Source organism: Lipotes vexillifer, unplaced genomic scaffold (assembly GCF_000442215.2).
Source record: "Lipotes vexillifer unplaced genomic scaffold, Lipotes_vexillifer_v1.1 scaffold165, whole genome shotgun sequence".
Classification (NCBI taxonomy): domain Eukaryota; kingdom Metazoa; phylum Chordata; class Mammalia; order Artiodactyla; family Lipotidae; genus Lipotes; species Lipotes vexillifer.
In genome coordinates, this window is record NW_006799066.1 from 1453473 (window position 1) to 1466959 (window position 13487).

The following is a 13487-nucleotide window of genomic DNA, read 5'->3' on the forward strand; positions in this document are numbered from 1 at the left end:
ATGTTTCTCAATTAGAATGTGCCTAATGTTTTCCCCTTGACTAATCTGGGGTCATGGTTTTGGGGGAGGAAGATCACAGAGGTAAAGTATGATTTTCATCATCATATCAAGGGGAACTACTCTCAACACGATTTATCTCTGTTGATGTCGACCCTAGTCACCTGGCTGAGGAAGTGTTTGTCTGGTTTCTCTTGTAAAGTTACTCTTTCTCCCTGCCTTTCCACACTGTACAAGATCTTTGAAAAGAAGTCACTATGCTCAGCCCACACTTAAGGAGTGAGAAGCTATGTTCCACCTCCATGAGGGTGGAGTAATTATATAAAGTATTTGGTATGTCAAATTATAAAAAGCTGAGAGGCTTTCACAACTCAAAGATATCATAAATAAGAAAGAGGAAGAAGATGAGGAAATCCATTTGAGGAAGCTGGGAAGTAAGGAATTCAAGCTAATGATCAGCTAAGACATAGGGGGCGGTCACACCCCTTAACAGGGGTAAGCCTCATGACTTAAGACCCATTCCATTCAACTTTTTGCTGCCCAACTTTCTAGTTCTTCTAGAAAAGTGAAGTATTCGAACATTTGGAGACTATACTGAATTCCAGAATTATTTTACTTTTCTCCTGGGATCACCCCGTAAGTATAATATAACTTCATTCATTGCAAATGCCTACCCATGAGTAAGGTTCTGGTCCTGAAAACGTATAAAATAGTTTTCAAGTTTCCAAGAGTCAATGTTTCTTTCTTGGGAGTGAATACAAGTGTATATGTGATGGAAGAGGTGCTATCTCTCATTTACAGAGGAGTAAGATGCAGTAGCAATTAAGTGATTTGCTAAAGATCTTCATAATCAATGACGTCTATCTTCACTATTCAACGAAAAGGGCTATCTCAAAATTCTCCAAAGATCTACTTGTTGTCAAATACAATAGTCCTTTCTCCTTCCTTATTCTCCTTCATCTTTCTGTTGCCTTTGACTTGGTTAACTACCTTATGGTATTGGGTAGCTATTAATTTATAACAAACCATCCCCAAACTCAATGGCTTAAAAAAGCAATCATTTACTGTTGCTCACACATCTGTGGGGCAGCTAGTGTTTATCTAGGCTGGGGTCAGCTGGGTGGCTCTGCTTCTTTCAAAGATCTGCTAGCTGGCTGGCTGGCTGGGGAGTCATTCTTCTCTTCAGTCTAGCAGTCTAGCTGTGGCATATGTTTTTCCATGGCAACGGCAGAAAGCAAGAGAACAAGTAACATCTGAGGTCTCTAAGAGCTAGGCCCCAAATTGGTACACTGTCATTTCAGTCACATACCATCAGTTAAAGCAAGTCACATGGCCAAAGGGCAAGAAATACACTCTCATCAATGAGGTCAACACATAGCTAGTGTGTGGATGCTCAGATAAGTGAAGAGTTGGGGTCAGTAATGCAATCTATCATATCCTTCTTGAAACACTACCCCCCTTTTTAGTAAACACATTACTATCATGATTCTCTCACTTTTTATTTCCTTAACCTTTCTTCGTTCAACCTCAGAACTGTATGCAAGCTTTACATAAGGCTTAGCTTTTCTAAGTTTCCTGATTCTCTCCATGTGTGTATTCTTGCTAAGAAAGCTTATCCAGGATCAGACTCTCTAATTCCCTAATGGTCATTTATAGTTTACCATTGGGCATTTCCATATTCTCCTTTGGAATTGCCTAAGCTCACAATCTTTGGTCTCATGCTCCACTTAAATCAATGTTTCTTCCCAATACAAAGCTGTATCTCTAAAAAAGACTTGGGTCTTTAGATCCTATTTGCTATGAATGCAAAAACAAAACTCAAAGCCCTAGTGAAAACTTACCCTACATTAATAGGAATTTGACATCTCTAAAATTTAGAAGAAAATATATGTAAAAGAAAATGATGAGAACATTATTAAAAACCACTTCCTGGGGCCTCCCTGGTGGCGCAGTGGTTGAGAGTCCGCCTGCCGATGCAGGGGATACGGGTTCGTGCCCCGGTCTGGGAGGATCCCGCATGCCGCGTAGCGGCTGGGCCCGTGAGCCGCGTAGAGGCTGGGCCTGTGAGCCGTGGCCGCTGAGCTTGCGCGTCCGGCAATGGGAGGGGCCACGACAGTGAGAGGCCCACATATCGCAAAAAAAAAAAAAAAAACCACTTCCTATGAGAAATGGTTAAAGTTACTAATATATATATTTTTTAATCTAGAGATTATATAGGGCGTCACGTCCACCATGTTTAGATAATTTAGTGTGTGGTATAGGAAGACCTGAGGTTCTCTTCTTTGTAGCAGAACTATACTCAGTGGGTGGATTTGGGGGAGGAAAAGTTTTGCTTGATATAACGCAGACAAGAAGAACTGTACAGAAACAGAATGGGCTAATATCTGTATTTTTCACGTGTCACTCCTCTTTCCTGAAATGTCTTACTCTTTTTCCCACTTATCCAAAATCCTATTTACCCTTCAAGGCTTAGCCCAAGCTTTCATTCCTCTGTAAGCTCTTCCTAATTACTCAAATTTTATCAATCCCTTTCAACTCATTTTGCTAATCTCCTACCCCACCCCAACTAAATTAAGGGCTCTTTGAAAGTAGAAATATGACATACTATTCTATAACTTCAAGTATTAAACAGAGCTCTGAGTTTATAACAGCCACTCAGTAAATTCTTACTGTTTTTTTGTTTGTTTTGTTTTTGTTTTAATGAAGTATAGATGATTTACAATATTGTGTTAGTTTCAGTAGTACAGCATAGTGATACAGTTTTAGGATTTTTTGCAGATTACATTCCATTATAGGTTATTACAAGATATTGAGTATAATTCTTTGTGCTGTACAGTAAATCCTTGATGTGAATCTATTTTATGTATAGTAATTTGTATCTGTTAATCCCATATTTAATCACGTATTTTCTGATTTCCAATCTAGAATCATTAGATTTGGTTATAATTTGAATCAGATTGAAATGCTCAGCAATCTGTTCATTTCATCTGGTTTCACAAGACGATACAGCTTCTGATTGTAATGATAGCCTGAAGGAAGTAACAGATTTTGCCATCACTTGACAACCACAGAATTTAGAGATCCTTTAAGATCTTAAATTTTTAGCTCAAATAATTTGCTGGGAGAATTAGCAAAATATGCTATCATTTCTTCGTGTCTGAAAATTATTTAAAACAAAAATCAACTGGTGACTGGGAATATATGATGTGGAAGAACACACACAACACTAGAGAACTGTCACTCTAGTTTGTATTCAGGTCTACCTGTTGTCATAGTTACTGTTGTACTCCAAGCGATTTCCTTCCTGAATCACACTCTGCAAAACCTTCAATGAAAATAAGCTATTCTTCTTGCTTTATTTTTCTCTATTCATGAATTGAGGCTAAAAAACAGCAGCAATTGCACACTTGTTTGTACACTTTGAGCAAGATTTTAACCATACAAAAAGAATAAGAGGTTTAATCAAAACAAGTGCCTCTGATGAAGGCCTTACCTCATTTTTTCTGCAATATTCATTAAGTAGCTAGATACTGGGGCCACAACTATGATTATGGCCCATGAGGGAGAGACAAGTAAGGGATGCATTTCAATGAAATGCAATCAGGTCTGTGGTGGAAGCAAGAAACTAGAGACCCAAGGAAACACAAAAGAGAGACATCTTGTAAAGTTTGGGGTTTTGGTGCAGTCAGATCAAAGGGAGGTTCCATCCTGTGATTCTCAAAGCATTGTTCCTGTGAAGTTTAGCAAATGTATCTTCTGTCACTTTGGGTACAGGACACTGGTGTTACCCTGCAGGCTGGGCTCACGGAGCAGAGGAGTGAGGCAGCCAGTGCTTCACACACAAAGTCCTATCACCTGCTAATATTCATGCACAGCCTCTCCTTTCTGCTTTGGCTGCAGGAACTCCTTCACAGACATCCTCCGGGCCATCCTGCTGTCATTGGAAGTCCTTATTGAAGATCCGGAGCTCCAGATAAATGGTTTCATTTTAATTATAGACTGGAGTAATTTTTCCTTCAAACAAGCCTCCAAACTGACACCATCAATCCTCAAACTGGCCATTGAAGGGTTGCAGGTATGTTCAATGAATGTACCATACGAGATAGTATGCGATTGTGTGCTCTTTTCTTATTGCAGCCCAAGTAATGTTTGCCTTTGAGAATGGAAAAAGAAAACTTCGATAGAATCCACCTGTGAATACTCCGTATATTTACCCCAGCCTGAGTTGAGATGATTTTTTTTAAAAAAATTAGCCTCCATTTTCATTAACAACTCTAAACTACTGTTACCACGGGCACAAATTACCTACCATTGCGATTATGAATAAAGCTTGGAGATGTTTAGCCAAATCCATGTGAGAGTTCACACAAATTAAAACTAGAAAACATCTACTTTATGAGTGTGCCCTTATATTGCAGTGGCATGGAAGCTTTCCAGGGTTTCTGGAAGCATCTTTGCACATGAAAATATACCCGGTGGGTCCTCACTTCTCTGAAGGCAACGTGCTGAGGTGTTTGTACTAAAGTAAATCATTTCAGTGCAAAGGAAGCATGTGGAACTCTACTTCCTGTTTGTATGACCAGTTGTCAGGACTTTGGGGAAGGGGTTTTTGTGCTGTGTAGAGGTTAGGGTAGTCAGTTCCTGGAGTCCCTTCTACTTTTAAGGACCGGTGATTCCATGAAAAGTAGCAAACTCAGAGCTAAGCAATGCTGCTTAGCTTCCTGGTGATGCATTATCATAGTTCAGGAAGATTCAGAATCAGCATAGATAAAACTCAAGTCCATTCTTCATTTTGTAGGAAGACTGACTCCCAACAGACGGCAGTTACACGCAGCTACACAGATCACGAACTATTTGTTAATTCTCAGATCAAGCAGCCACTACTCAAGCTCTTCAAAGTACAAGACTGGGACACCCATTTCAATCACCCATCATACTCTAGTGTGATGAGTAACTGATGGGCCTGTTTCTTAAACTGTGGCTGATTCACATTTGGCTCCCAGCAAATATGCAGCACTTACAGGGCCTCTGATAAACTCATGTTTATTGAATGGAACTTATTTTGTTGAAAGGGTTTCCTATTTCAGAAGAGGAACAAGTACACACTGTTCCAAGAATGCCAGACTATCCTGGGGAGTTACACCACACAGTGCATCGGGGGCACATTTTTAAATTTGCTTTTGCATTTCTAGACTACAAAGTATCCTGCCTTGCCTTAAAAAAATCTCAATCATAGACTTGTTTGTCCTTTACTGTCAATCACTTTCTCTTAGCTCTCTTTTTCTCCAGTGTCCTCTCATCTAAGCCTCTGAACATCTGATCTTTCTCTCCTTAAAGCTTTTATCAAAGGGAGATTTAAAGTAAGCTGCAAGGTTTAGTTCATTCCCTATAATTATGCTGGCCATATTTCCAAGATTTTCTGTGGTGTAGTACAAGCTTCATATAATTTTATCTTTCTAAAAAGAGATAATTCATTACATGTGTAAGTAGCTGTGATTCAAATTCTATGTATTTATAAGATTTTTCATAAATCAGGAAGAAAAATGTACTTTTTCCAACCCTGTGTTCCAATTTTTATTTCTGGAAATGTGTGGATTATATAACATGTCCCCTGCCAACTTCTCTAGGCTAATGTGGGTCTTACTGAGTTAATGCATGTGAATGTGTTTTAAAACATAAAGCTGTACATAAGTTTGTAATATATTTTTACAAGAAATACTAGATGACCTTTTGTGGGGCAAAGCAAGTCATATCTGGGCCTTCTCTCCTCATGTACCAGGGTCCGGGTTGAACTCCACAACGTCCTATAGCTCTGGTTAAAGAATAGCCTCTACTGGGCAAAGGGGAGATGCATGGGGTCAGGGTCAGAGTGGAGAAAAAGTGCTTCCTCCCATCATCTCACAGAGCAATGGCCTGGACCTCTCTGTTGCTACAAGGTAAACTCCCTTGACTGTGGGAAAGCATCAGGCTTATCAGGCTGTCTGGATTGGGATGCAGCTTTTTCTGTGAATTCTGCCTGCCCAGACCCTGAAGACCTAAGAACTCTTAAAAAGGTGCAGACCCTCCTGCCAGGAGAAGGAAGCCAGTGATCCTAGAAGAAGCTGAGCTTGGATGCAGCTCCTCTGTCTGGGATATGGGCTCCCTGTCCTAATAAGCTTGTTGGCTTGGTTCTTGCCCTACAGTGGATGGTCAGCTCTGGCCAGCCACTGGCAACTTCTCGCTCCAGGCTATCCTCTCTCAGGCTTTGCGGGAATTCAGACACCACGGTCACCTCTCTACCAGCTCTCCCAGGGACCTTATATCACTGCAGGGATTGCTTCCATCCACAGTGTAACCATTAACCGCTTATGGCATTTCAAAAAAGTCCTAACTGATACTAGCAGAATTCATGTCTTTGTGGTCACACTGTGGTACAAGGAAGATCCCATACAGGTCTCCACTTGTCAGCCATGAAAGTTCAATGTAAATTTCATAACACCACTGGCATGGGTAAAGGCCATGGACTTTACTGGAGAAAAGGAAAGGGTCAGTGAGAGATGAGAAGTCACTGCTGTTCTTTTTTCCTCTGCACCATCAGAGAGGCCCAAAGAAGTTCGAGTGTCCTATAGACATGCAGGAGATTGCAGGGGAGGGAGACCCTATGTTCCAGTGAAGGGAACTTGCTTTCTCTGCTGTCCTGCCTTTTGTGGGGTAGATGTGAGAAAGTAACCTGGCACGGAGGTACTAATCAGACTACTTTTGTGCTAGGCCATCTGGTTTGGGGTTTCAGCTGTTCATAGGCGTTATCTAGGATTACCTGCTGATCAACTCCTAGAGAATCTGGGGCCCTGAAATATGGCAACCCCCTCAACACACACAGATAGTACAATACCTCCTGCAGGAGAAGCGGATGGAGTGTTCAGGTTGTGAGAATTTAGAATCATTTTTGTTCAGTCCTTCGCCTGCATCACAACCTAGTTTCAAAACCCTGAGTTTTAGCTCTATTACCTCTGTTCTTAGTTCTCTATAAAGAAAGTTGTTCAGTGAGACCCTCAATTACTAATTGTTCCAGGTTGGGTTCTCTGAGGAGCAGGTTCTGACACAGAGATTAACATGCAGGAGGTTCATTAGGGAATGCTCTTGGGGTCAGCACCCGCAGAAGGGAAGCTATGAAGAATGGTTGGCAGCAGGAGAAGTTAAGCTGGGATTCAATCATTTCCAATGAAAGCTTCAGGTGTTCTGAAACTGAGATGACCCTTCAGAGTTGTCCCTGACTGGAGCCAAGGGACTGGACCTTTATATTCCCACATTGTTCAGTAACTGGGTGCAGGCTGTCCTGAGAAGTGGTTGTGAGTTTGGGCAAAGCAGCTCTCTTCAGCCTGGGACTCCAGAGGGCAGTATTATCTGAGAATTTTCTCCTGGTAGCACCTCAAGCAGCTGGGAAATAAATAGTCCTAAAGGGGGCCTGGCAGCATATCAGAATATCTACCACAATAAGCAAAAGACATTTAATACCCTGTAATGTAATGTCGAGAAGCTTCCTTTATTTTGAATCTGGATGTTTACCTGCTTTTTTTCTTGGTTATATACAGTCCCAATTATCCCCAAGTGGAGTTGATACCATGTAATATAGAGGTGACGGGCACTGGGCTAGCAGCTTGGTGACAGTCTTCTGTTTGGGTCTACCAGTTGTATTTTAATGCTTTAAAAGGCAATTATAAGTTAGTAGAAGGAAGGAAATAATAAAGATTAGAGCAGAAATAAATGAAAAAGAGACCCAAAAGAATTTAAAAAAACAATGAAACTAAAGGCTGTTTTTTTTTAAAAGTTAAAGAAAATTGATAAACGCTTAACCAGACTCATAAAGAAAAACAGAGAGCGGGACCAAAAAGTAAAATTGGAAATGAAAGAGGAGAAATTACAACAGATATTACAGAAATACAAACAATCATAACTCATTCTACAAGACCAGCATTACCAAAACCAGACAAAGACACTAAAAAGAAAGAAAATCAGAGGCCAATATCCCTGATAAACATAGATGCAAAAATCCTCAACAAAAATATTGGCAAATTGAATTCAACAATACACTAAAAGGATCATACATCCTGATCAAGTGGGTGCAAGGATGGTTCAATATCCACAAATCAATCAATGTGATACACCACATTAACAAAGCAAGGGATAAAAATTATGTGATCATCTTAACAGATGCAGAAAAAGCATTTGACAAAATTCATCATTCATTCATGATAAAAACTCTCAACAAAGCTGCTATAGAGGGTACACACCTCAACATAATAAAGGGCATTTATGACAAACCCACAGCTAACATTATACTTGACAATGAAAAGTTGGAAGCTTTTTCTCTAAGATCAGAAATAAGACAGGCATGCCAACTCTCACCACTTCTATTTAACATAAGTTTTGGAAGCCCTAGCCAGAGCAATTAGACAAGGAAAAGCAATAAAAGGCATCCAAATTGGAAGGAAGTAAAACTGTCACTATTTGCAGATCACATGGTACTATATATAGAAAACCCGAAAGACTCCACCAAAAAACTATTAGAACAAATAAATAAGTTCTGTAAATTTACAGGATACAAAATTAATATACAGAAGTCTGCTGCATATCTATACACTAATAATGAGCTATTAGAAAGAGAAAGCAAGAATACAATCCCATTTACAATCAAATTTTTAAAAAATAAAATACCTAGAAATAAATTTAAGCAAGGAGGTGAAAGACCTGTATACTGAAAACTACAAAACATTAAGGAAAGAAATTGAAGAAGATGTGAATAAAAGGAAGATATTCCAGGCTCATGGATTGGAAGAATTAATATTGTTAAAATATTCATACTACCCAAAGCAATGTGCAGATTCAATGCAATCCTAATCAAAATATTTATGGCAGTTTTTACAGAACAAAAAATGACCCTAAAATTTGTATCGAATCACAAAAGGTTCTGAATAGCCAAAGCAATCTTGAGAAAGAACAAAGCTGGAAGTATCATGCTCCCTGAGTTCAAACTATACTACAAAGCTACAGTAATCAAAAGAGTATGGTACTGGCATGAAAAGAGATACAGAGATCAAATGGACAAAATAAAGAGCCCAGAAATAAATCCATGCACCTATGGTAAATTGATCTATGACAAGGGAGACAAGAATATACAATGGGAAAAGATGGTTTCTTCAATAAGTGAGGTTGGGAAAACTGGACAGCTATATGTAAAAGAGTAAAACTAGAACATTTTCTCACACCATATACAAAAATAAACTCAGAATGGATTAAAGACTTAAATGTAAGACTAAAACCTATAAAAATCCTTGAAGAAAACATAGGCATTATGCTCTTTGACATTGATCTTAGCAATATTTTTATGGATCTATCTCCTCAGACATCAGCAACAAACGCATAAATAAACAAATGTGAGCATATCAAGCCAAAAAGCTTTTGCACAGCAAAGGAAACCATTAATAAAACAAAAAACCAACTTACTGAATAGGAGAAAATATTTGCAAATGCTATGTCCAATAAGGGGTTAATATCCAAAATATATAAAGAATGCATATAACTCAACATTAAAAAATTGGTAGAGGACCTAAATAGGTACTTTTCCAAAGAAGACACAGAGATGGCCAACAGGCACATGAAGAGATGCTCAACATTGTCCATCATCAAGGAAATGCAAGTCAAAATCACAAGGAGGTATCACTTGACACTGTCAGAATGGCTATCATTGAAAAGAGAAGAAATAACAAGTGTTGGCAAGGATGTGGAGAATAGTACACTGCTTGTGGGAATGTAAACTGGTACTATGGAAAACAGTATGGAGGTTCTTCAAAAAATTTAAAATAGAACTACCACATGATCCAGCAATTCCATTCCTGGGTATTTATCTGAAGAAAACAAAACCACTAATTTGAAAAGACACATGTACCTCAATGTTCATAACAGCATTATTTACAAGAGCCATGATATGGAAGCAACCTAAGTGCCCATCAACTGATGAATAGATAAAGAAGACATGGTAAATATACACAATCGAATATTGCTCAGCCATAAAAAGGAATGAAGTCTTGCCATTTTCAACAACACAGATGGACCTGGAAGGTATTACGCTTAGGGAAATAAAGAAGACAGAGAAAGACTGTATGTTTTCACTTATAAGTGCAATCTGAAAAACGAAGCAAATGAACAAACATAAAACAGAAACAGACTTATAGATACAGAGAACAAACTAGTGGTTACCTGAGGGAAGAGGGTCAGGGAGGGGTAAAATAGGTGAAGGGGATTAAGACATACAACCCACCAGTTATAAAAAAATAAGATGCAGGGATATTATATACAGCAAGGTAATATAGTTGATATTTTACAATAACTTCATATGATGTATAACTCATAAAAATATCTAATCACTATGCTATACACCTAAAACTAATATAATACTGTAAGTCAACTATACTTCAATAAAAATCTTTTAAGGGCTTCCCTGGTGGCGCAGTGGTTGAGAGTCAGCCTGCTGATGCAGGGGACATGGGTTCGTGCCCCAGTCCGGGAAGATCCCACATGGCGTGGAGCAGCTGGGCCCATGAGCCATGGCCGCTGGGCCTGCGCGTCTGGAGCCTGTGCTCCACAACGGGAGAGGTCACAACAGTGAGAGGCCCACGTACCGCAAAAAAAAAAAAAAAAAAAAATCCTTTAAAGATAAAATAGAAGACAATTATATATATCCAACTAATCTTTGACAAAGGAGCAAAGGCACTACAGTGAAGAAAAACAGTCTTTTTAACTAATGGTGCTACAATAACCAGACATCCACATGCAAAAAAACAAATCTAGACACAGACACAGGAGATGTAGGAGAAAGTCTATGTGACCTTGGTTATGGTGATGACTTTTTAGATACAACACCAGAGGCACAATCCAGGAAAGAAATAATTGATAAGCTGAACTTCATTAAGATTAAAGACTTTTGCTCTGCAGAAGACAATGAATGATGACCAGAAGTTGTGGGCAGGGAAGGATGAACAGATGCAGCACAAAGGATGATACTATAATGACTGATACTTGTTGTTATACATTTGTCCAAACTCATATAGAGTGTACAACACCAAGAGTGAACCATAATGTAAACTATGGACTTTGGGTGATCATGATGTGTCAATGTAGGTTCTGATATCAGTTGTAACAAAGGTACACCTCAGGTGGAGACTGCTGATAATGAGGGAATATTATACATGTGTGGGAGCAGGGGATATATGGGAAATCTGTGTCCCTTCCAAATCCGTGTCCCTTCCCTTCAATTTTGCTGTGAACCTAAAACTGCTCTAAAAAAATAAAGCCTTAGTGAAGAAAAGGGCAATTATACTGCCTCTGACAACAGTCATCAAAAAAAATGGCATGTTGGGCTTCCCTGGTGGCTCAGTGGTTGAGAGTCCACCTGCCAATGCAGGGGACACGGGTTCGTGCCCCGGTCCGGGAAGATCCCACATGCCGCAGAGCGGCTGGGCCCGTGAGCCATGGCCACTGAGCCTGCGCGTCCAGAGCCTGTGCTCCGCAACGGGAGAGGCTACAGCAGTGAGAGGCCCGCGTACCGGAAAAAAAAAAAAAAAAAGTCATGTGCATAGAACTTTGGTTATGTATTTCACAGGCTGAATTAATGAGTTATAATAATAATCATGTACAAGACTGCTCTTTAAGGGGTCATCAGATTTTTTTACATCAAAAATTACCTTGCATCAGCCAGTCATGAAATTCTAATAGTGTATATAGTATATATTCCTCCTTTAGAACAATGGGGTATGTCCTTGTTTAGAATATTAAGTTGTCCCAGATACATAAATATTCTGTGAATATTAGTTCAAAAAACTTGAGTTAAAAATACTAATTTTGAGAATGCCTAGAAGTCACTTTCTCTCACTCTGCTGTTTCATTTCTTAAATGTGGTCAATAATGTCTACAAGAGCTGTTATATCTATTCATTACAACTTGTTTAAATTTTAATCAAAGTAATATTTATGCCACCATTTTAATATAGCAAAGCATTATTCTCAATTCTGCTGGGGAATTCTGGCAGAATAAGCAGCATGCTGAACCCCTGTTCTTGAGTTTTGCACTGTTTCCAAAATCAGTTTTTGGAACTATTTCTTGTAAATCACTGCCACCCAACCATTACGATCAGCACACAGCATTTATCAATGTTCAGCCAACCTAGATACTTAGAGAATTTACTGTGCCGAAGTGTTTCACTTAGGAAGAGCTATAGCCTTTTGTCCCATAGGCTATTTACAAAATATCTGATTCCCTAAGGACCCAGATGTTTGTTAAGGGTTTAGAGAAGCTTACTTTTCACCCACCAGAGGAGATCTAGGAAGCACTCTTTTTGTTTTTTTCTCATTTCTGTGCTTATGTCATTTTCTTCTGGCCAATCAGACACTTTATCAGTTCATTAACTCTTCGTTCCAGTTTAAGGTTTATTGTGTGACTTTTGTTGTCATTTTTGTTAAAAATGGTTTTATAATATTTATATCTACTTTGATTTAAATTCTCCCAACAGCTTTGAGCCAGTCTAGTGTGAAAGGAGGTTCATTGCTTTTCCAACTCTTAACCCATAGGTGGGAGGGGATTGCAGGCAAGGCTCAGAGGCTCAGGCAGCTGGGAATCATCCATCTCCTGGGCGTCCCCTTCCATTAAACTGTTTCCAACCTTCATCCGTTCTCTCTAGCCTCCTTTCCACATCGTACTCCTTCCCACATTCTGATTTTCCATCTCCTTTCCAAAACATACAATATATTCACTTGCCCTTGGGGAATCCAAAGTGCTCTATTCACTTGAAAGACTAGAACAGTAAAATGTCCGTCAAGTCACCGGGAAACATGACAGTTCCTGAGGGTAAATAAATGACCGGTGTGATTAGAAATTTGTAAAGGCTGGTTGGGCAGATGCATTTCGAGTTAGTAGTGGATTCACACCAAATCAACAGCCTATGACTCAGACATGCAGACATACTGACTTGTGGTGTATTCATTCAAAAGAAAAGGTGAGTCTGGTATTCTTCTAAACCAGATGACAGCAGAGAACAAAGCAACCTGGCTTCCTGAAGCTACATTCTAGGGTTTTATTATGCAGTATAGTCCACAAACCAGCAATCTCAACATCACCAGGAGCTGGTTAGAAATGCAGACTCTCAGGCCCTACCCCAAACCTACTGAATCAATCTGCGTTTCAAGTTCTCCCGGTGATGTGTACTCACGTTACAGCTGGAGAACACTGATCTAATAGACGGTGTTGCGGTATAATGCGATGCATCGCAACTGTAAGTACGCAGACTGCCCGGAGGACTTGCTACAACACACACGGCGGGACCCCACTCCCAGTTTCTGATTCTGTAGATCTGGAGAAGAGCCCATGAGTTCACCCTTCAAAAACATTCCCAGGGCTTCCGTGGTGGCGCAGTGGTTGGGGGTCCGCCTGCCGATGCAGGGGACACGGGTTCGTGCCCC

The 13487-nt window shown here is 39.7% G+C and overlaps 1 protein-coding gene across 1 annotated transcript in view; it reads left to right on the forward strand.

Annotated features, from left to right (window-relative positions):
- The window catches only part of CLVS1 (clavesin 1), a 161740-nt gene that overhangs the window by 65264 nt on the left and 82989 nt on the right, over window positions 1-13487 (forward strand). Inside the window, exon 3 of the mRNA XM_007471473.1 lies at window positions 3898-4072. Within this exon, the coding sequence (XP_007471535.1) occupies window positions 3898-4072 (175 nt within the window). The remainder of the gene's footprint in view (window positions 1-3897; window positions 4073-13487) is intronic.